This window comes from Epargyreus clarus, unplaced genomic scaffold, assembly GCF_041222505.1.
Source record: "Epargyreus clarus isolate Ecla_fem2 unplaced genomic scaffold, WU_Ecla_fem_2.2 ptg000014l, whole genome shotgun sequence".
Classification (NCBI taxonomy): Eukaryota; Metazoa; Arthropoda; class Insecta; order Lepidoptera; family Hesperiidae; genus Epargyreus; species Epargyreus clarus.
Genome location: NW_027332222.1, coordinates 5,317,376 through 5,342,972, shown reverse-complemented (window position 1 = coordinate 5,342,972; position 25,597 = coordinate 5,317,376). Strand labels below are relative to the sequence as shown.

At 33.1% G+C, this 25,597-nt stretch overlaps 1 protein-coding gene and 1 long non-coding RNA gene across 2 annotated transcripts; one reads left to right on the top strand and one right to left on the bottom strand.

Annotated features, from left to right (window-relative positions):
- Window positions 1-2,638: 2,638 nt before the first annotated feature.
- Window positions 2,639-24,989, bottom strand: LOC140747283 (pancreatic triacylglycerol lipase). The gene is made up of 11 exons (XM_073079611.1): window positions 24,649-24,989; window positions 21,531-21,637; window positions 17,314-17,463; window positions 16,209-16,346; window positions 14,198-14,301; window positions 13,140-13,267; window positions 10,896-11,036; window positions 10,237-10,332; window positions 9,159-9,270; window positions 4,889-5,028; window positions 2,639-3,251 (listed from the first exon to the last, which is right to left on the bottom strand). The coding sequence occupies exons 1-11, from the start codon at window positions 24,743-24,745 to the stop codon at window positions 3,055-3,057; spliced, it is 1,410 nt and encodes a 469-aa protein (XP_072935712.1). The 5' UTR covers window positions 24,746-24,989; the 3' UTR covers window positions 2,639-3,054.
- Window positions 5,771-7,152, top strand: LOC140747098 (uncharacterized). The gene is made up of 4 exons (XR_012102847.1): window positions 5,771-5,846; window positions 6,277-6,454; window positions 6,602-6,746; window positions 7,048-7,152. It is a non-coding gene; the product is annotated as an uncharacterized LOC140747098 (long non-coding RNA).
- Window positions 24,990-25,597: the final 608 nt, after the last annotated feature.

Below are 25,597 nucleotides of genomic sequence, written 5' to 3'. Positions count from 1 at the left end.
AGAAGATACCACTTACATATGTCTAGCGCGAAACGGTTATTACATTTGTGTGAAAGGTTAGGGATTGCCGGCTGTCTTACATATGAGGGGGCCATCTTTTTTATAATATAGGAGTAGCAGACGAGCATGCAGTGCACCTCATGGAAAGTGGCTACTGCCGCCCATGGACATCTGTAATCAACCCCAGATAGGATTAGATATTCCTGCCTGAGGTCGGCCACAGATGCGCCGCTTCCTCTGAGGACTAAGCTGGAACGCCTCTAAAAAGTCTGTCTCCCTTACCACACCCTTCAAAACGGAACACGCAGCGCCTAACACTGCTGTTATTAAGCAGAAATAGGTGTGGCGGTGGTGGCGCCGGAGTCGAACCCCAAAGGGGTCTATCCTAACCTTCATCCTTCATCTTAGTCCTCGATAGCAACAACGCTGTAATTGGCTTCAGGTAGATCTCCTGGTATAATTATATGTATAAAGTTGATTACAAATGTCCTTAGGCGGCAATAATCACTTATTTTCATTTATTACTTGTTTATTACTTTACAATAAATAATAATGTTAAATGTAACAGCAAATACGAAGAGTAGGTACTTAATCGAAGCGCCGTTATAATTTATTTAAGAGTCTCAAAAGTTAAATAGCGTAAATTATTCAAGTGTTACTTGAGCTCGCTATGTTGCTTCAATAAATAACTTTAATAAAACTGAACCTTACCTATATAAAATGGTAGTTTCGTCTTCAAAATCTGTATAACCCATTAATGCTGCTTTACCGGCTGAAAACATGATCCTTTAAAAATACGCTTCATCTATTTCAATGAATTTAATTTAATTGTTTCATATACTTTGGGTGGCGTATACTTTTTTTTGTTATATGGTATGGCATGTTCTTCGTTAAGTTCGGATCCTCCCACAATATCTGGAGGCACGGCAGTGCCTCCGCAAGTCGAATAAATTAAATTAAACTTATGAGATTAATTTCGGAGGTTTACTAGTACTAATAGTAGAGTTTCACTATGCAACTCTTGGCTCCACGACGTAGTCCATTGATTCCCAAAGTGGTCCAGGTGGACCCCCAGGGGTCCACGAGAGACTCGCTGGGGGTCTACGTAGGCGTGAACAAAAAATGGAGATCCACAAGATGTTAGTCCACGAAAATTGATCTGCTTATGATAGTAAAGAGCAAAAATATAAGCATAGTTGTTACCTATTAAATTATTAATGTATGCCGTAGGGAGGTAGGCATTTTTGACACAATTTTTATTTTTAATTTTTGGCTACTTTAAGAATGTGGTAGAAGTGTAGTAAGGATAGCAGGGGCTCCATCGAAACCAGTAAACTTTTGAAAATGGTCCACGAGAAAATTAGTTTGGGAACTACTGATCTAGTCGGCTCTATGTAATTATTAATTATTGTATTGTCGATTAAACTAAGTACATTAACTTGCAAAATTTCAAATTGATACTACAATTAAACCACTAAAGGTTGATTAAAATGAAATTTTAATTACTAAAATACTTGGAAACTATGAAATAATATTGTTGAAGTAAATATATTTTTGCTACTCTGTATTTAATGGTATGAAAATTAAAACTAATTAGTCTATCCTCATAGTACTTCGAAACACTTAAAATTACTAATTTATTTTCTAGAAATCATAAAGTAAATTACTTTGTGGGTCATTCTTTTATATAATGGTTTATTCTTAGTAGGTCGTAGATAATTAATCATTATAATTATAATCATTATAATGCACTACATTAACCTTGGTCGGAACGTAATATTGCAAATATAGGTATTGTAATAAATCAACAATGTTTACTTTAAATATTTATTATTATCAATGAATAATTATAATAATAAACATAATGAGATTTAAAATACAGATACTTAATTAATTAAACACAATGTATGATACCTAGTACCTTTTTCCTTATTATTCTTACTCTACATTTTCCAAAGGAAATAATTATAAAGCGGTGTTCATTATAATAAGAGATTTGAGTAAAATGATTTCAGGAATAAAATACACATTTTATATGGCGTAAATTTTGCTTAAATTTATCACATATAAAATATAAATAGGTTTTGTAAATCAGTCTTACAGTTATCAACTTCATTACAAGTCTAGAACTATAAAAATCGCGAAAAGTACTGAAAGATTTTCCATGTAGATTTTTAAACATTTCGACTGCATTTTCATATGAAAAATACATAAAGTCACATAAAATCCACTATTACTTCAGTGAATATAGAAAAATACAATATAAAATGACTTCACCTTATTTTAATCTTATGTACAGGAAAAGCTTAGTTATAATAAAAATAAATGTAAATATTTTTTTTATTCATTTGACACGTCCCTAACTTTACCTAATGTCACGTCCAAAAAACTTGCCAAGCCGTCGCAAATTCAAGCGTGTGGATAGAGCGCTTGGCTTAGTTTGGGTATGTTATCAAGCCAAACGAAGTAGAGGTTAGGTTAGGTTAGAAATAACTATAGTCTGATTTATAATTAGGTGTCCAAAATGTAAACAAAGGTGTTGACCTATCAAGAAAATATGTTTCAAATGGTAGTTTCTCTTTTTTAACGATATTAAAATAATACAACAATAAAAAATAATAATTTAAATAAATTAAAATTAATTTACCTCAATTTCATTTCATACTAGTAATAATAATAAAAAACAAGATTTATGGTAGAAAATAAAATGTGATAATGGTAACACAATCGGATTACAAAACATTTCTTGTGCCGTCATTTTTAAGTTTTGTAGCTGATGTTATTAATTTTCGTGACTGTGATCGAACTCGAATGTTTTCTCATTTTAGGTTTAAAGAAATTTATTTCTCATAAAAACATTTAGTTTACTTATAATGAGATACAGAGATTTGGTTATTATGACTATACTATTGCCTCTGGGCTGTTTAATAAAATGTATTTTTTACATTACATTCGTGTTTAAATATTTCTTAAGTTTCTTCGTTTTCATAATATAGTGACATTTCTTTGTTTTCATTTTGACACCTAATTATGAATCATACTATATCTTTATCATCATTTCCCCCAGTTCCACGGCCACCAACTCCTCGAAGTTGTGGTGGTAGGTGGTGCCTCAGTGAAGTCCATCACGAGCTCCGGGTCTGCGTAACCATCCGTAGGTTTCGTGGTCCTCAATAACCTATCCAAACGGAACCCGTGCAGCAGGTCGCGTAGCAATTCTGGCGCGGGGTGACGTCGCTCCCATTCGGTTGCTACAAATATAATCATTAGAATACCATAATTATCAACCCATGATTGCCCACACCTCTGCCGTCGCAGTGAAGAACGCATTTGCAAAATGATAGTTCCGAAAAAAATGCGTTTAAATTAAAGATTACTATCTAATCAAGTGCAAATACTACAGTTTTCGTTACGATTTGACGGAGTTCTAATCAAGAAACATTTTTTTTTACCTACGTCTTCTGATGCTATTTCTGCAAAAAAAAGTCAATTACGCGAAAATGTCCATAACTGCGTTATTTTTTACGAGGGCAGTGGGCACAGATCTAAGGTTTATTGAAGGTAGAACCCTCTGTGGTCCGGCAACGGCGGCACCACCGCCACACCTATTTCTGCCTAATAACAGCAGTGTTAAGCTCTGCTGTTGTTCTGATTTGAAATGTGAGGTAAGAGAAACATACTTTTCCGGCATTCCAGCTTAGTCAAAGGTAGCGGCGCATCTGTGGCCGACCTCAGGTAGGAATCTAAACTTATCTGGGGTTGATTACAGACGTCCATGGACGAAAGTAGCCACTTACCGTTAGGTGGACTGCATGCTCGTCAGCTACTCCTATATTATAAAAAAAGTACTCCGATATTGAGAGACATGGCTGATGCAAGGCCTTTGAAAATAAAATGAAAAAATATCGTTGGATTTAAATTGAAACTACTGCAAGTAAACCTAATTCCGATGGTTGTATTTGTTTCTTTTGGAAAATTTTGGCACTGTCACCGTGCTAACGAGTCTATAGTCTTTTTGCATCTCTGTGATGAGTTAATTCTATAGTACAAGCCTTTTGCTTTTACTTGTTTATATAGAGCAGAGTTTGTCAAAGTTTCTCGCAGGGGGTCGTGAACTCTCAATAAAAATGATATAAAAATCTAAAAAAGTCAAAATATTTTTTAATAAAACTACATTGCTGTTTAATATAATTCTTTTCGAACTTTTATAATGTATCAAAACTTCGGTAGTTGGGAAAATGTGTTAAGAATCGTAAATATATTTAAACTAAGAAATGTTTCATAATGGCCTAATCGAGGTAGAAACATGTCTGTTTTAGGTATAGTCCGCATTTGTATGAGTGCACATGGATAGTGTAGGTGTGAAGTCAGATTACGTCTTTTAATTGATTTGAACTGGTTTATACTGCTTTTTGGCAATCTGCATCTTCCTCACTTCTTGTACTGATAGCAGTTTTGTTTTTGTGTTCGATTTTTTAGAAAATAGCATCCAATACAAATAAACCTGAACGTGGTGAATAATTAAAAATATTTTTTTGTTAAAATATAATTTAAAAAATGAAACGTTAATACTTGGTACAATTCATGTAATTGAAACTTATAAAAAATGTGAAGACAGATTAAAAGTTAAAAAATAAGGAAAATAAGCTGTGTAGTAGTTAAATCCACCATTTTTCTGCTTTGTAAAATTTTCAAATCACAGACCTAGCAGATTCTATCTAGACTTTCGGGAAAAAAATGAAATATATATCATAAATAGATTCTGAGACGGTACAAAGTTTGCCGGGTCAGCTAGTACTATACAGCTAGTACTAGTACAGCTAGTACAGGGTAGCAACTTACGATTCGCGCTATATACACATATATTACAGATACGGTAGCTACGTACGGCAGTAGGGTTCCTTGTCGGTGGTGAGCACGAAGTACGGCCCCCTGGCGCGCGAGTAGCCGCGCCCGCCCGCCGCGCTGATCCCCATCTGCGCACACGACCCCGCTCTGTCACACGCCGCCACTATAGATGCGTTCGCTCTATAATTAAATAAATTGAAATTGGTCGAAAATTACCCAAGTGATTCACTCTATATTGGAATAGAATTGAAATTTGACGAAAATTACCCAAATGATTCGCTCTATGGGCCGTATTAATAGATGGATCTCAATATCAATCTTAAGTTCGTATCAACTGAGTCGCTCTTAAGTTGCGATCAGCGACTTGAGAGCGTCGCTAATTAATAAATGAGTATCAAGTGCGTATCATTTGATACTGGTCTCAAGAGAAGCATCTCATTCGAAACAGTAGAACAGATTAAAAATATTTTTTAAAATGACAGCTATGAATGAATGAGAGTTGAACATTACAATCACGTCATGCAGCGTTTCGGTTCCGCTCCTTTGCTAATGCAATAAAATGTTTAATGTAGTGAAATATCTCATTAAATATATTTATAAAATAACAAATAGTTTTTAAATTATATATTTAATTAAAAGTAAATGATTTCACGTGCAATATTTTTCGGAAAAAATATTATGAGTTCGATTTCAGATACTGTTACTGTGAACAAAACGCGTCGCGTCATTAGTTTGTTTACTGTTGTTCCATACTTCCATTGTTATTTGTTATGAGTTGGATGTGAAGTGCGAATTATTTAGCTGTATTTACATTAGTTGGACTGTTTTATTATGGAAATGAATAAGAAACCATATTCAGTGAAGTGGAAAAAACGTTTTCATATAATATTGAATTAAAATAATAGTGGAGTTTTAAAAAATTGACGGACATTATGTGCAACAGAAGAACTCTGCATGGTATAAAATTGCTAGTGAATATCTCCCACATACCCCGTCAAGTAAGTACTTATCTATTTTTCATGTGTACAAATAACCTTAAACCAAATACCTAATAATAATTCTTTATTTCATGAAGCATTAGTACAATTACAATCTTCTCAGAGTAGTCTTTAATATAATCGTTTATTTTAATTCAATATCGTCAGCTGCCTAAATTGGGTAAAAAACCTGTAGTATAGGTTAACTTCCATACAGAGCTACTATAATCTTATTAATTTAGAATTAACAGAAACTTTTTTTTTTACTGTGACATAATGTAACTTTTTATTGATACATTTTTAATTACTAACATACATTAAATGTTAAATATAAACTAAAAATGGACTTATTTACAAAATATATACAAGAAAATTATACAGAAACTTATACATACAAATGACTTCTATTTGATAAAAATGGCATGATTTTATATTTATGATAATATTGTAGGATACGAGTAAGCAACGAATGCGTTTTGGATGACCTAAAGCAACAACAATGTGAATAACATTGTCAAATGGAGGCGGCCCTTCTACCAGTGATGCAGAAATGAATCCAAATGTATCGTAACTGACTCCAGGGCTACTTGTTAGTGCTGATGATGTAATTGATTTCGACACTGTATCAGGTATGTATTTTAAATGTTTTAAAAGTTAGTTGTTATTTGAAGTACTGCATCTACATATGTAACTATAGTTAGCTATGCGTTAGTTAAGGTTATACAATAATTAGTAATATTTCAGATTGCATTACTTAATATTCTTTTTTATTTTAGAAATGACTGTTACGCCCCGCCTGATGATACACAAGAAAAGGAGAAAGTAATAATCAAGCCTAGCACTCCACCGACGGTGAACAGCATCTTTGCATCCCCCTGCCTCAATGTTAGAAAAAAAAAGAAAAGCTTTTGATTTTATTAGGTATATAGCTGTTATTTACTTATAATATTATTATTATATTCAATAAAAACAGAGTAAATATAATAGGTATATATTTTAAAACCTATATTTGGTATTATAATTTAGAGTTGCATTTTGAGTAATAATAAATCTCCTATTTAATATAAAAGATTATATTATAAGGAATTTCATTTTCTTTTTTTTTTAGAACTATATTTGGAATTATGAATTAAAGCTACTTTTGCAATAATAGAATTTAATAAGTTTCCTATTTTATATAATTAGGTCATATTATAAAGCATTTCTGGTTTTTCTTTTTCAGGTAAAGCTGAGTAATTTAACATTTAAATCTACTTTGAAAAGGAACTAAAATTTTATAATTGTAATACTAGAAATAGTTCTGTATAATATATTGTTTATAAAATTATATTTGTAGTATTTTTGACACATACCAGCCTTACCGTACACATTTGGTTACACTTTGTATGTAAATAGTAGTAAATATCATTTATAAGTGCAAAGTAGCATGCAATTGAATAATAAGAGGTACAAAAAATACATTACAGAAGTATACTCCAAGAGTATAAATATATGAATTACAATTGCAATCTTAATTAAATCAATCAATCCTGGATATCACGTGAGAAAAAATAAAAAATAAAATAATTTCATTACAATTAGTTAATAAAAATTCCATTCAATTAAAAAATACAACATAAAAATTTAAATCATAATAGCTAAATTATGAAGTTGAATCAAGATATAAATTAACATAAAAATTAGTGATACTGTGAAATAGAAGTGTAAATAGAATCTATACCTTTTTTGAAATCTATTTATAGGCATTTAAAAAGGATTTTGAGCGTCCCTTAAATAAATTTTCGGTAACCGAGAACTAAAGCGATCATCGATATTATCGTTATCATTCATAATAATCGTAATAATCGATTTCGTCGAAAATATTTTCGAAATCCATTTCGCGGCTATACGTAAACGTCTCAAGTCAAGGTCCGACTACACTCAGCTAATACCATCTCAGAACGCATCTCAAGAGGCTACTTGAGAGTGAGTTTGATTTATTAATTAGCGAATGCGATGACAGATCTCAAGTGAGAGCGCGTTTAATGTTAGACACTTAAGTTTTGTTTATTAATACGATAACGAACTTAAGATCGCACTTGAGTTAGATCTCAAACTTGAGATCGGTTTATTAATACGGCCCTATATTAGAATAGAATTGAAATTGGGCGAAAATTACCCAAGTAATTCGCTCTATATTGGAATAGAATTAAAATTGGTCAAAAATTACTCAAATTGTTTAAGATTTTATGAACGTGTTTTTCTAGTTTCTCTATAAATAATCTCATAATAATCTAATAATAATCTCTATAAAGAATTGAAATTGGTCTAAAAATATCAGTTATTCGTTTGTTTTATGAAATCGTGTTTTTCTAGTTTTCCACGGAAAAATACCAATTTTAATATACAGGGTGAATTTTTCAAATGGGCCTTCAGGACCAAATCCGAAACTATAAGGATTAGCGAAAAATGCTGAAAGGAGTTACGAGGCTGATTTTAATAAAAACTAAATCTGCATTTTGTAAAACCCGCCTTGTAAAATAAGCTTTCAAAAAACCAAAATAACGTCTAAATTGGATCAGTAGTTTTTGAGAAAATCACGTTCAAGCTTATATTCATACGTAAATACTACCGCTATGGTAGAATACAGAACCTATTTGATGTCAGTTAATAATTTTTATTTATTCATCTTTTGAGAATTAATTAATTTATTTATTTAGTTTTAATAACCATTTGGTTATTCTTCATGAAATATATAATATTTATGAGTTACAACTTTCATAAAGGAAAATAGAATGGGAAAATCACTTGACCACAAACATATTTTTCCTCGGATGACGTTTATTAAACCTCTTCCTGTGCTCCACATTCTACTCTATGAATCTTCCTTCTTATTTGGTTTCAAAGTAATTTCGCCGTAAAACATTGTTTTGCTCCCGTTTAATATAGTATACCTACTATCCTAACTAATATTATAAATGCGAAACGTTTGTTTGTTTGTTTCACTTTCAAGCCTTAACTAGCAAGCTGATTGTCACGAAAGTCAGTACACACGTTATCAATGGTCCAGAAAAGGATATAGGGTACCTTTTCTGCCGAAAAAAATACCGTACCCTGGGGATGGATACCCTCTGATCGCAAGCGAAGACGTGGGAAAAAACTAGTGCATTTGTGTCAAGTTCCAGTCACATCTTATCTAATAAAAGAGTAACAAACACCCGTATATGTATATTCACAAAATTCAGCGTTCATAATATTATTAATACGATAATATTTTACCCTTAAACATATAGATGTATATGGATCCAATTCACAAATTTGAGCGTTGATAATATTAGTAAGATAAAAATTTACCCTTCATAAGTGAGGTTCCACCGATGGGCTCTAAAGGTGCAGTTGCTGTTGATCAGCGATTCTGTGAACAGCAGGTACGATCGCCCGTGACTGCATATCGCTTGTTGAATCTCTATAACAATCATAAAACACTCTTTTTGTAATTGTTGTCAATCTATTACTGTCCCACTGCTGGGCTCGGATCTCCCAGAGTGAGAAGGATATTTTAGTCTCCTTCTTTTACTGGTGCTTAGTGTACTTATATTTTATTTATTCCTATATGTTTATGCTATCTTAGTCCTATAATTATATTTATTATTATTATTTGAACCCTACCTATTTTTCTATTAATCGCTACTATAACTCCTCACCTAAAGGTTGTCTGGAAGAGATCGCTGGTTAGCGATAAGACCGCCTTTTGTATTGTCTTTAAATTAGTTGTTTATTTTTTATATGTATCTTCTTTTATTGGGTACAATAAAGAGTATTGATTTGATTTGATTTGAAGGATTAGGTCATAGTCTACCGCGTTGGCCAAATGCGAATTGGTAGATTTCAGATAACCTTCAGAACTTTTTTTTTTTAATTTCTCAAATATGCAGGTTTTCATACTATGTTTTCCTACACCGTTTAAGCAAGTGATAATTTATTTCTAATACGCACATAAGTTTGCTCAAAAATCAAGGGTTTCGAACCTTGGTCCCCTCCAATGTTTTTCTGGCGTACGTATGTATGTGTCTTTCTTTGGCACACATAACAGCTAATATGAGGTGTCGGTGCATTCGTCCAAATTATAGGAGTGAGATAGGCTATATTTTTATGTGGATTTTTTTATAATATCTATCATGTCTATGTTCAAGTCTTAATTTGGAGATAAATGTTTTTATGTGTCTATATTTTTATGTGTTTTTTTTTTATAATATCTATCATGTCTATGTTCAAGTCTTAATTTGGAGATAAATGTTTTTATGTGTCTATATTTTTATGTGTTTTTTTTTATAATATCTATCATGTCTGTGTTCAAGTCTTAATTTGGAGATAAATGTTTTACAGTACTTAAATAACAACATACTTAAATAGTAGCAAAATCCAAACTTACTTGCGGATGAAAAAGGTAACAAGCGCGACCACACAGAAGTCCTGTTGACACAACCTGGTTGCTTCATCCCTCCGTTGGGATAAAAATCCGCATGACCTGAGAAAAAGTAAAAAATAATTTTTTAGTACCTACTACTGTTGAATTGTATTTTTTTTTTATAAGATTGAAATATTTAACTAACAGTCCACCTGATAATAAGTGGCTACTGCCGTCCATGGACATCTGTAATCAACCTCACATAAGATTAGAGTCCTACCCGAGGACTAAGCTAGAATGCCTCGAAAAATAATGCCTCTCTTACCAGACCCTTCAAACCACAACACTACAGCATTTACCACTGCAAAAAAATAACAGTAGGTTTGTCTTTTTTTCCATAATAATTATTACTCCTTTTCTTTTTTTACAGCCTTCATTTTGTTACACATAAAACAAACATAAATAAAGAGCTAGCTCAAGTATAATAATTATAGTCGAATTTCCACCAATAAACGGATACTAGTGATTGGAAAATTGTAAAACATAGATCATGGATTTCCGGACCAGTAGGTTCCGGAAATTCGAAGCCGATCCTCGAGAGCAGCCTGCCGTTAGATGACGTCAACTAAGTCCGCGTAAGTTTCGTATACTAATGATTGGAAATAAGATAAAACATAAATTACCAGTAGGTTCCGGAAATCCGAAGCCGATCCTCGAGAGCAGCCTGCCGTTAGTGTGGATGACGTCAACGAAGTCCGCATCAGTCTCATCCAACCGCTCCGTCCGGTCCGTTGTCCGGAAACACGGCTGGGCAGGGTCTAAACCTATCATGAAGAGAAATTATTTAATACTAGCTGTGCCCCGCGGTTTCGCCCGCGTTAAAAGAAACAAGGACACAGCTAGTTCTAAAATATAAGTAGCCTAACTTACTCCTTATTACATCAGCTGCCTACCAATAAATGTCCCGAAAAAATCGGTCCAGCCGTTTCAGAGACTAGCCAGAACAAACAGACAGACAGTATATGTAGTAAAAAGCGGTTATTTCAATATTAAAAACAGACGCTCCAATTTTATTTATATGTACCTACAGATTATACACTTATACCACCAACATGGACTTGGCCAGCGAGGTGGACTATGGCCTAAACATTGGCTTAAACATTTCTCATTCTCAGAGAAGACCCGTGACCAGCAGTGGGACAGTAATGGGTTGATAATGATGATACACTTATAATTTAAGGTGGAAGAACCCTTTGTGGCTCGAATCCAAAGGCACCACTACTACACCTATCTCTGTCTAATAACAGCTGTTAAGCGCTACTGTGTTCCTGTTTGAAATCCGACGCGTTCCTATACTCCTCAAATGGTAGGTACGCATCCGTAACCCACCTCAGGCAGGACACTAATTAAAATTATGTATCTGAAGTCGAGATATCTATGAACAGCAATGACCACTTTCCATTGAGTGGACTGCATGTGCGTGTGCAACTGTGCAATTCCAATATTTAAAAAAACAATAACAAGGACGCACACGACTCCAGAGATACAAATTTTAGAAAAGTATTCTAACTTGATGACGCTATTTACCTCAATTTCTAGGGCGAAATAATAAGGTAAAAAATAGGCAGGTCTGCAACGAGGTAAAAATTGGTGTGACGTTAGTACTGCCGTAGGTAAACAAAGTTATACCACCATAACATGATGACGAACTAATGATAATTACTAGAAAATAGTTTTATGTGGTAAAAACACAAACAACATGACACACCTTGGGGAAAATTGTTTTCCATGACCGCTAAAGTCGGTTTCTTACGCCGAATAGACATAGGCGCAATTACCAAGATGACAGTATTAAAATATCTAGGAAATAATTATTTAGACGAAGAAATACTAATGGTGAAACAATTCTATAAAATATAATCCGTCTTAATATAAACTTTGGAATTAATTACATTTTCAGTTAAATAATTTGCGTTTAAAACATTATACAGAGTGAATTTTTAAAACGGGCCTTCAGGGCCAAATCCGAAACTATAAGGATTAGCGAAAAATGCTGAAAGGAGTTAATACGAGGCCGATTTTGATAACAACTAAAACTGCATCATTGGTTTTTAAAATATTTTTTTCCTTAGCCGGGAATCGAACGAGTTCATTTTGAAAAAAATGACACCTCTATATTATTCCACTATCTGATAGTGTCGCTTATAAGGATCAAATTCTGGGAAGTAATGTTATGTGACAAATTACTCGTAACTCCTTTCAGCATTTTTCGCTAATCCTTATAGTTTCGGATTTGGCCCTGAAGGCCCGTTTTAAAAATTCAACAGGAATATACAGGATATTGTTAAAATAATATTATTTTCGTAAATAAAATACAACACGAAACTTGTCCTCATGCATTTATTATCATTGTCTTAAATTCGAACTACATTTCAAATGAGCAATATGATAAAGTGTATAACTAAGATCCCTACAATTTTATATTCATCCAATAACTCGAGAGCCCTTTACGCCCTATTAACACGAAGTATGAACGATCGTTGATGAATTGAGGTACCCTTTTAGGTACTTCACATAAATTTAACCTAGATTTAAAACTATTTTATTTTTTTCTTTCTTGTTTGAATAATGCAGTGTTTCTTAATTTTTATTTACAACCCCTTTGGTACGTAAAAGTATTTCGCGACCTCCCACCGTTTGCTGTTTTAACATGTACTTTAGTATATTATTTCTATACGAGTACTAAGTACTCAAAATAGAATATAAATTTCGCCGCTAGTAATAACCTATCCAACTTCCGACCGCGCTTTTAACCTTAACTTTGCAGATCGGTTGATATCTACACAAACCACAGGGTATATGAATCTGAAAGCACTTAAAGTGTTTATGAGCATTTAATAAATATAAGATGATAAAATTATACAAACCAGTAATCCTGGCAACTCGTCCAAGGTGCAAGGAAACGTATGACGATATGTGAGCGCCGAGACTGTGGCCTACGAAATGGAAGTCCTTGGTCCTCGCCCCTGTTCTTGCTATTAACTGCTGTAGGAACCTTTATGAAATAAAACATTATCAATACGTAAATACCCTCCCAATAAAGGTAGTATTCTGGACCAACTACGATTCGGTCGTGGGTTTTATTCTTGCAGTATACCTAAGTAATAAGATTTGTCACTCATTGCTGCTATTATAAAAATGTATTTTGAATACACTTAAAAAAGGAGGAAGTCATCTATTCAACGGAATCTTTTTTACGATAAATTAGAGATCGGTAAAACCGATATAGGATCGGTAAAATAGATATAGGATGTCATAGCGTATAGCGTAGCGAAAAAATTCTAAGTCTATGGGTAAAACCGATTTCCAAATAATCCGGTACACAGAATTGGAAACGCCTAAGAAAGAAGTCATATAATAAATAAATAACAATAGTACACATTACAATTATTTCGAACTCACAAATACTTTCACAATATGTTCCCCGATTTATTACAAAGTTTGTCGATAAAACCATAATCGATGTGAACATTCGTTTAGCCCTCATGTTTGATCCCGCTCTGTCGGAATTGTCAGTCACCATTAGAAGGCACATTCGAATCGAATTATGTCGAATCTAATCGTAGAAATATAGAAAATCATCGTCTATCCAACCATAACGAGGAAATACAACATTTGATGGGTTTAATATGTTTATTCGACTGAATCATTAGGGAAATTATTTTTAAAGCGTGGTTTTAAAAATAAAAAACAATACTTATTAGGTAATCCAATAGAGATACATAGAATATTTTCGCAATATGTACATAAAGTAGGTTGTAAGTGAAGCCATTGTAGGATTATGACACAGAAAATTATGTAGACAAATAATGATGGGTGTTTGTGTGTGTGCGTATGTTTGTGCATGTGTATTGCTGTTTTTTAATACATAAATAAGAATAAGTGCAATTAATTATTTAATTATGAAAAATGCTTATAATGTTACCCTGTAACATCGGAGCCAACTCTTCGTGTGTTAGCCACCGCCCGCCAATATTTCCATGTGTTACCGCCCTTGCTCCAATCTACCGCAATGACATTCACATCTTCCTAAAATTACAAATAGGGTTTAGATTATACAATGTTTTATTAATTCGATGACTCTATATATTTACAATTTAAATTTCAGTGGGATTAAAAATAAAAACAATAAATTAAACTGTAAATTAAAAAGGACTTAAGTATTTACAAAATTTACATATTATATACAAAAATGAAAAATAAAAATATAAAAACAAAAACATTACCATAAAAAATTGTTACCATCACTATCTTTGGGCATGATTCCCAAGAAATAATGTTCAAATTGCACAATTAATAATAATTTTAATTATTGTATACTTGTTTTTTTTTATATTTGGATACTAGAATAATAATTGGACACTTAAATCATTTTTTTAACAAAATAACTGGACGATCCCTTACAGCTTAGTTATTTAATGAAAAATAGCAATAAGGGATAGAAGCAATTTTATTTCTCACTCAGTTGGTAAAAATGGTAAAAAAATATTCATATAATATATTTTTTTCGTATATTTTTTTTTTTTTATAATATAGGAGTAGCAGACGAGCATGCATTCCACCTGATGGTAAGTGGCTACTGCCGCCCATGGACATCTATAATCAACCAAAGATAGGATTAGATATTCCTACCTGAGGTCGGCCACAGATGCGCCGCTGCCGACTAAGCTGGAACGCCTCGGAAAAGTCTGTCTCCCTTACCACACCCTTCAAACCGAAACACAGCAGCGCCTAACACTGTTATTATAAGTTAATAAGTGTGGAAATATTTTTGTAACCAAACACAAGTGACTCACAAATGAATAAATTGCGGAAATATAAAGGTAATTCCCAAGCTGTTACCAACGCATCACTATCGGTATATATAAACATTTAAGGTGAGGGTCACACACGCACTGATATGGAACGTTTTATGTGCCGCGAATAAGAATATAATTTTAACCGTTACTTAATGGAACTAAATTTAAAACGAACCTGTTATCGATCAGTTGCTAGTCAGAGAGAAAATACAAAGTTACAATGTTCTCTACTTGTCTAAAAAAACGTTAATTTTAACGATGTTGGTATAAAACTCAATATCGAACTTTATATAGGAAAATATAATTGTCGAGTAAAAAAAAGCCTACGATTATATTTTCCGTAACCATAACAAGTTAGGTAACGTTAAGTGTTCAGTTTTAACCATAAAGGAGGAGATCTCCATTTTTGGCAAAGGGAGATCTCCCGCCGGGCTAGGTGATCATGCCCGGGGAGGGGCCGTGCTTCGACAGTCTCAGTTCGGAGCTTGTATATATGCAAGATGTTTAGAAAACTTCGATAGCGTGATTCAGCAGCGCCATCTCTTGACGAGTAGCGGGAAGTCGCTACAGTTATCCATTAGGTATATTCACTATATTCAGATTGTTTTCCAATAACAAGTTTTGCTTTTACAAATATTTGTCGCGATTTATGTATGAGAGTCTTCTGATCGTAATAATTTTATAATACTTACTTTTATTTTGTAACATGCTACATTATAAAAAATGCTTAAAACGTTTATTTTCTATTATCGTGATGCTGCAATCTAAGAACTTCTACTTACTGCAAACTGTACCAAAAATTAGAATAGGATAGTTTCAAGGTGGTAGAACCCTTTGTGGTTCGACTCCGGCGGCACCACCGCCACACCTATTTCTACCTAATAACAGCAGTGTTAGGCGCTGCTGTGTTCCGGTTTGAAGGGTGTGGTAAGGGAGACAGACTGTTCCGAGGCGTTCCAGCTTAGTTCTCAGGGGTAGCGGCGCATCTGTGGCCGACCTCAGGTAGGAATATCTAATCCTATCTGGGGTAGATTACAGATGTCCAAGGGCGGCAGTAGCCACTTACCATCAGGTGGACTGCATGCTCGTCTGCTACTCTTATATTATGTAAAAAAGCAAGTAATAATAAATACTTACCCATGATAAAAATGCTTTCGTCATTTCACGAACCCATGACGCATTGCTGTGGCTCATGAAGCCGTGGACGATCATAACGGTCTTGCGTTTAGGGCTGAAGTCCACCCATTCGAGACCAAATTGGTTACCAGGAAACACCTGCGAGAAATATTTCCATATTTAAAATTTGAGACCACATGTGACCATGATCTATGCCCATATATGACAATATATGAGTCTGAGCATGTAAATGTGTTCAAAGGTGACCAAAGTATGTTTTATTCGAGTATTTTTCCTCTTAATAGTAATGCATAATGCTTCTATTTAACAAGCTATCAAACATACCTTATATGTACCATGTTGCCGGCTAAAAATGTTAAATAGAAATGCTCACATAAATGTTATTAAAGTGTATAATCTTTAACCAAGCTCTTTAAAAGATTTGCCAATAGTTAGAATTAAGAAGAAACTAAAAGACTGGCTTCTGGATAATAATTTTTATAGCCTTAGTGATTATTTTGACGCAACAACAAAATAATAATATTAATCATATATTCTATTGATATTTATAATGTATTTGAACTGGAATTATTAATAATGTTTAATCTAATGACATTCCCTAAATTATGCATTTTGACGATTCCTGTAAAATGTATATTTGACTTTGACATGTAACTTAATTAACGATGTAGTAATGATTGAACAAGATAGATAAATTTTGCACGCCCAATGTGGTAGAACATAATGTAGGTACTCATTATTATTTAAGTTCCTTTTAATACTATGTTCTAGCAAATAAATGATTTGATTTGATTTGATTTGAATATTAGTGAATGCGGAGGTGTGTGTATAGAAGACATGTTAACCTACATCGTGTAGAGATACCTTAACCATGAACCTATTTCTGTCCTACTGTTACACGCGAGTTCCTTTTAGATAACGGCACCGTTGTAATTTTTAGATATCTCGCAAGAAATAAGGTTTCCTTACGATATTTTCTTTCCTTCTTCACCTTACACATTTTCTATTTCGACCCTTGAAAACGCAACATGCATTACCCGTCAAACCATAGTAATCAATGTACCGCATGTCACAATGATAACAATGATTTGCTTAGCCGTATTACCTGAACTCTCTCGGGTTGGTTTCGTGAAGAGAAGTAGAAGTGTGTGTCGACGTCACTGGAAGAAGCTGGACGCATGTTCAATAAAAACTGTGCGAATGAGCCCAACCCGAAACAATCCACGACATCGGGAACGGGCAGGGACGTTGTGGCCTGAGAACAATTTAATGTATACGTCTTACAGTACTGTGGAAAAGCTCTCCATATATGTTTAACACGCTTTTATTAGCTTTGGTTGTATCTATGTATGTATGTGACGGAATCTTTAAGCTCAATGTTTATCAATTTCCACGAGTCTGATTAATTTGAAACTTTGCACACGTATCAAGGACCGATGACAATACAATAATTTGATAACAGTTTCCCATTATCCTTATTAGATTAATTAATTCCCCAATTTATAAGTTTGTCACAGACTAAAAAATTAAAAATAAATAATAGTTTAAATAATCTATAAAAACACGCATTTATTAATAATGAAATTAAAAATTAGAAAATAATTTAAGTTATTAAATAATAATTAGCAATAAAAGCGTGTTTTTATAGTTTTTAAAGTATTATTTATATTACAATACTAGTGGTGCCCGCGGCTTCGCCCGCATTTTAAAGAAATAATATGACATACATAAAACGGAAAGTTTGTACCTGCATTGGAATGACAGTGGTGCCATCTGTCGAAAATTGGTCTTACCAACTCCCAAACCCTCGTGGGCTCTTGGATAACAACCTTGCTAAAGATCACTTGATCAAATGCATAGTTTCCGATTCTAGTATAACTACTTACGAATTAAAAAATAATTAAAAAAACCTTTTCCCACGGACTAAATTGTGAATCTAAACCATTCTCAAGTCCCCTTGAACAAACACAACAAATTTCATCAAAATCAGTCCAGTCGTTTAGTAGGAGTTCAGTGACATACACACGCACATAAGAGACAAACGAGCGTGCGTTACAACTAATGATAAGATCGCTTATGCATCTCTAATTAACCCCAGGTAACATTACAGGTCAGCCACTGATACGTTGCTTTTGTCGTGGGGAAACCCTGCATGGGTTCCTCAGCTGCGGGGGTAGCGGAGAGGTTACGCCGGACTCCTATGGGCTAAGACTCCACCTAGTTTTATATACCTATATTTCCGCAAAGTAACAAATGATTCGTTTAAGTATGTGGATTGGTATATCATCAAATTTTGAAACATAGTATATTACATACAAGACGTATAGTACGTTATAATATACATAATTACGTACAAGAAATACAATATTGAAAGAATTTTGTATATTAAATACGTAGGTACCTATAGCTTTTTTATAACTTTTATGTAGATAATCGTATTTTTTTGATAATTATCTCTTTCCCTTTTTGTAACATAATATTTAATCCTGCCTAGAATTAATAATGCTTGTAATCGCGTTCATTTCTGAAGGTCTTTTTCATAGAAGCCATTCGTGATTTCTAGTAGTAATCACGACCATTATGTTCTATTCTTGGTTTCTCCTATCCTATGTCAGCTGTGTTGACTATTAACTAATCATATGGTACATAACTAGTAGTAGCAATATTTATCTTAATTTATGAGAAACGTGCTTCCTCAAACACGTGCACTGATATTTCATTGTATGTAAAAATATAATTTCATAGAAAAAAGTTAAAATCCGGCCAAGTGTGAGCTGAACTCTCGCATAGAGGGTTCCTTATAAAATAAAGCATAGGTTAAAGGACAGATTTAACTTTGTAGTACGATCGCTTGATGCGCTAATAATTTTGTAAAAGTAAATTATTTTTTGATATTAAACTACATCTTCAATTATTTACTATTTTCAGATTGTTTCTTATACGTGTTAACGTGCAATAAGACATTTCTTCTGACTAAATTTCATGATTTTATGTGAAGGGGAAGATAATAAAATTTAAATATTTTTTTCACAGCTGAAACTCCATAGACCTGAAAATCTTAATATATACAGGGTGAATCTCCATAAAGTGCACATATTGAAACAGGTAAAATTATACCGCATTTAGTCAACAAAAAAAAATAAAAAAAATAATAAAAATTTTTTTTTTTGGGTTTTCCCGACCTTTTGAAGTTTTTTTTTTGGAATTGTGCACCTAAAGTAAATAAATCGCTATAACTTTTGAACTAAATGAGTTATCATGTTCAAACAAAAATTACAATGAATGCCAATTATAGGCCGTACTGATCCATGAAAAAAAAACAAAAAAGTTTATCTTCCCAGAAAAAAATAGTCAGATTAGTGTGAAGAAAGCAATTTTTTTAGGTTAAATTTCAGTAAACGTGAATTTCCTCAAAATAATCTAGGCTTTTTATTTTATTTTTATTATGTAATGTAATTCTCCGTCGTATTAGCTTTCAAACACTAAAAAAAGCATGCTTCTAACTTAAGTATAACAAGTCACTCAAAGGTGACAGACTGTCGTAGTGATCTATCAATGCTCAGCCCAAACCACTGGACGGATCGGAAATTTGGCATGCAGGTAGATGTTATGACGTAGGCATCCGCTAAGAAAGGATTTTGATCAATTCTACCCCCAAGGGGATAAACTAGGGGATGAAAATATTACTTAGTAACGCGAGCGAAGCCGCGGGCAAAAGCTCGTGTAATATAAATTTAAATATGTTATACATCTACGCGTTACTTAGAAAAAGGTTCAATAGACAGACAAACACATGTCATACTTTTTCCTTCTGAAATACGGAACCTTAAAAGTGTCGAATATTAGATTACTCATTCCGTAAAACATTCAATAACGTCCTTTCATTATCTTCCTGAAATTCCCGTCCAAACGGTCTCGGTGACTAAAATTAGTAACACAGACAAACAGGAAAATACCTACATCATTATAAGGTTGTTTTTTGTGGCATTGGAGTATATATAATAATATTATTATCATAGTAACAAGCTTTTTAAACTGAAGTCAACATTTGCAATTGCAACTGAATTTTCAACCCTTCAAATCCTTAACCGATTGAGCTGAAATATTGCATACAAGACATGTTTCGTGCGGAAACTCCAAAATGGCGGACCAATTCTTTTATATGCACCTATAGATAAGTATAGATATCTCACCGCCTTGTAATTAAAGGAAGCCATTAAATGGCTTAAACGGCTGACAATTCTGCCAGCCATTTAATGGCTGCCATGGTGTAAATTACGCAGAACAATGCCGACATGCGCAGTTAAGTGGTGCAAAAACTTGAAATCGAAGAAAAAAATGCGGAGAAATATCGTTATATTCGTAAATTATCTAAAAACTACATTTTTTTAATATTTTTCAAACACGGAAATAGATGAGAGTGACCATTTCAAGTGTCAAAACTGGTAACATTTTATTGTTAGGAGTGAGTAATCTTTACTAATCTATGTATGCACCCCCATGATATGGTCATCAAATGGAAGTGTTTTTAAGGGATGCGAAAAAGCTTGTTTTAATATCGATTTATATTTAAATTTCAGACACTCACTTAAAATTTATTTGCACAGATCCTAAATTCCTGACTGCAAAAAATAAGTAGTATTTCATGTGCTATGATTATGTATATATATTATTTCTTTCTCAAAAAACATGGATAAGATTCCCTCTTCCATTATACGACATTTCTCTCAAAAGTTATTTTAAAGCCATCAATGTATTTTGAGAAAACAAGCTTCCTGGGGATAAAATAGGATGTCATAGCCAACATCAATAGAACTCGCGACGAACAGACGACAATTACATCCGCTCGCAGCTATATATACCTACATAATAGCAGTAGATAATCTATAACGCGGAAGGAAAATGCGTTATGCATTATAGTTAAAATAGCAGGACTACTAACAATGAAGTAAAAAGTTACATTTATGTTTTATACACATTTTTTACTGTAACAGCATAATGAACTGAAAATTCTATTACTCAGCAGTTTAGCACAGATTATTTTAGAAAAAACAGACGCGATATTCTGTTTAAAATATCGTTTGTATTATAATTTATTATTTGCTTTAAGGTAGTACTCTAGTAGTATATTATATGAAAATAGAATCACGTTGAATACTTAGTATTTTATACATTAATTTACTACTGAACTGGGCAGACGTTGTCTTGCCAAAAATACTATTTTTCCAAGCATTTAACTTTACATTCTTAGTAAGTACTCGTAAATTTGAAAGCGGAATTTTAAACGAAATATTTTAACAATCGTAAAACAAAATCAAATACCTCTACATCGGCGTAGTCCGCGTCAAATGCAGGAGACGGCGACGTTGTATTTACATTTTCCATTTCCAGAAAATCGTGGAGGTCTTCTGGACTGATGAGATTTTCCACTGCAAAGAACAATAACTATTTATAAAGTAATTCAATAAACATGAAAATGAAGATTACGTAACAGTGCAGAACATTACATATGAAATGCAAATAACGAAGAATATAATTGGCTTTTAAATCACTTAGCTATCTTTCTAGCCGACTAAAAGACAACTAACGATCGAACTTTGACGATTTTGTGCCTACTAAATAATGTTAATTTTCGATAGATTGATTATTGATAACTAACGTTACTCGTAGAGATGCGAGACGACGAATAAATCTGGAGCATAACAGCGATCAAAAAGCAATTAATTAAAATGCGACCATACGACAGAGGGATCGACTCTAAATTACTTTTTCCTGACATAGAAAGAAAGTCTTTTTCATCTTCACTCTCTGATCTCATTACTTATTATTTCCGATGACACCGTCGAAATTTCCTAGACCTTATTACAATGTAATCCCGTAATACAAAGTGCTTCCAACTTTTCCTATCAGAACACTTAGACATGGCTTACAATCACGGAGACATAGTGGTACGAAAACGAAAATATTGTCCTTAGCGAGTTTAGCAATAGAACATCTGAAGCATAGCGAAGCTATAGATTTTTTAAGAGTCCAAAAACAGTGACCTAGTGAAAGTAAAAATGTCGCTTGTCTCTAAAATGTTTTCTCTCTATTATATTAAATTTTATAATTATTTCGAAAAGTTCCGAATAAAGTAGTCTTTGAAAGTGGACGAAAAACACAAAAGTTCCATTTGAAGATCGTTGGTTTCGCATAATCTGAAATCAACCATAAGTGCAACTGCAGGAAATACGAAGTATTTTGTACTACTGACTCAAAACACGGTTCTTACCACAGTCTACTAATTTTTTTCGTTGATAAAATTCAAGTACATGGTAATTACCCGTTAACAGAAGGACAAGCAAGAATCATTATCCTAATTACAGGATACACCACACTAATTTTTATTTTATTAGCGCCACTCTATTCGTGGAAGTACTTTAGGAAGTAAAGCCTGTCATTTTCCTTCTGGTAATACAAAATTACACGATGAATCATTTAATGAAAGTTTATAAAGGGTAAATCCCTTTATTAACATTCTTCTCTCGTATCCTTGGTCTTATCAAAGGAGTTATTGAATTGTCAATCCAGTGTACATAAATCATGAAGAATCAAGAACAAGTAATGAGACTGTTTTACTTTCCGTGCAACAGAAAGTAAGCGATTAGGTACTTTGACAAAGCGATAAGTTTACGTAATGTATAAACTATTGAACAAATATATGATTATATGTGCGTGTATTTGTAGCTATAAACATGAAAACCATGCAATATAAATTGCGGTCTGCCTATAAGCAACATTTAGATACCGAGTACAGACAAACAAGCGCGAATACCTACGTGTTTGTTAATACATAGATTCAATAGGAATACTCCGTTCTCCGTTCGGTATCGGTTTTAAGGAGCGACTCAAACGATCATGAGTACGCATTCGTAATTGGTGTTTACATATTTCTCATAGTTTGGTAAGTTACTCAGTGGATTGTTCGCGAATATCTAAACGAGGCATTATACCGAGTATGCTATAAATTAAAATAGCCACATGCACCGCTATCTAGGTCAAATATTGCCAAGACAACCGATCAACATCCTAATGACCTTGGCACACTCAGTCGTGAAGTAATCTTGCAGTACCCCATTACCGTTCACGCGATACTATAGCTATTAATCAAACCTTTTATGTCACCTAATTAATATTCTTAGAATGCATCGTACAGAAAACTCGGTAGTTAGAAAAATGTTGAACAGTTGTTATTATTTTTGCTTCAAAGTCAGTTTTCAACTTTAAAAAGTTCGTGATAGCTCGCTATCGAGTGTTAAAGGTTGTGTAATAAATGTGATTTATGTTTGAATACTACATAAATAATTGTATATAAAGTGTTGTTTTCAAGTTTGATAGGGTTAAGGTAAGAATTAGAGATTGACGTTCAACATAATTTTATATCACATACTTAGGTAAATATAAAATGCTCTAGATATTTCTGTTAAAATAAGCTTAGTTAAAAATTGTTAAGTTTTAGAAAAGCTTGAACTCTATGTAAGCATTTATATTTTTATACATACCTAAATATTATATAACTTTTGTTAACGGTTAAGCATCTACTATTTTGACGTTTTCTAGAATGCAATTATTGTTGCACTTAGTTTGACGCTAATTAAGGTAATTAACTAATTAGCACTAGCTCTAATAAAAATATTATCATATACTCAACAATGGGCATAGATATCCAGAAAAATCCCCTGTAAATTAAGTGATTAATTTTAATGTGATTAATTAATCCTATGAATTAATCACTTAATCACAATCAGTGGATTTTCTTTCCTATTTAGTCTGCACGTGCAAGGGCTGCTGCATTGAAAATTATTTAAAACGCATATCGTGAGTACCCGTTACATAATAAAATGTCTCAATTCCGCGATAATTTTAGTCTAAAGTCAGTTTAACCGCCTTCAATTAAACGCACGCCAATGTTGCTTTTCTATCACTTAAAGACTTTTAAAATAAATTACATTAAGTAAGACTGAGAATTTATTAAAGACGACTTAGTAACGTTTATATTAAAAAGTAGATTAAGTGGGTCTATGAAAGGTGCCTGAGGCTCGATTATATTAATTTGTTGATTCAATAAAAAAATATATATTACCGAGTTATCTACGAGTGCCTAAGGTAATAATTTATATTTATCAAAAAGTCAAAAATATTGGTAATTGAAGTATAATATTTAGTGAAGAAACATAATCATTATGTATATTTTGGTTTTCCTAATACATATTTATATATGTGCTGTTTTCATTATTATTCGGGCTGCAAATTCTCTACATCCACCTAGGGTTGACTGGCAGAGAATGCCATCAGGCATTATGTTTGCCCTTTTGTACATTTCTTTTTAGGGGCATAGATAAGTACTAATCTATGTTTAGGGGTGATGCAATAAATTTTAAAATAAAATAAAAATTCTTACACTCATCTGTTGTACACAACATATCACGATAATCACCATCACTTGATTTTATAATCGTGACAACAATAATTAGGCTAATCGCAAACATTATTTTCATTTTCTTGACGAATATCTATTTCTAGCTTTATGTTCACGATTAAAAACTAAATTAAATGCTGACCGCATCAACACAAAAACTGCTTCGAGACGAAAATAATCGAAATAATAAAAAGCGCGCGAAAACGTCTGCACCCTCTCAGTGACAGCGTTCACAATAAAATAAATTAGCAGTCACGAACAATAAATACTGTAAACAAAACAGAACGCTGACAATGATGACGCTTTAAATATTTCTGCTACGGATATCGTCAGGAAGTCACCTCATATCATAATGATTCGCCAACCAATTCATTTATACCATCGACATAAACTACTTTGTTGTTAATCGCAAAGCCAGTTTTTCCGTTCGCAGCTTCCGTCTGTTTCAAGTTCGTCCTATCATATCGCCTAAAGCAGAGGTCGGCAAACTGCCTCTCGCGGGCCAGATGCGGCTCTTTCAATGTGAAGCTCTTTAGTTCCATGCGCAAATATGATCAATTGTATGTTTTTGAACTACTAGTTAGTATTGTTAGTACCAATCTATGGTTGTATGATTTTTTTTAATTACTTTTAATTTTTTACTTAAATAAAATAATTATTTAACAATAGGACCATATAATATATATTTTGTTTTGAATAAACCCTACTTATGTATGAATATGTTTCTTAACCCTATACTTGACATTGTGCACTTAAATGCACATTAGAATCAGATATTTTTTTTCGGATAATGCGACATCGAATCTTACTAATAATAACTGAAAGCGAATTAGCAAACGTTTCTTTATGTCAGAAAATGAAATCAATATCTGTCTCGTTCACACATTGTAAATGGTAAACAAAATAGCGAGCCGTCATTCAGCGCCTGCGC

What these genes read in the sequence shown, in the direction of transcription:
- LOC140747283 (XM_073079611.1), bottom strand. Translation starts at nt 24,745, where the DNA reads ATGAAAATAATGTTTGCGATTAGCCTAATTATTGTTGTCACGATTATA. An exon ending in ACCAACCCGAGAGAGTTCAG is followed by an intron (nt 16,347 to 17,313) that starts GTAATACGGCTA and finishes TATTTCTCGCAG; the next exon opens with GTGTTTCCTGGTAACCAATT. An exon ending in GTTACCTTTTTCATCCGCAA is followed by an intron (nt 9,271 to 10,236) that starts GTAAGTTTGGAT and finishes TGATTGTTATAG; the next exon opens with AGATTCAACAAGCGATATGC.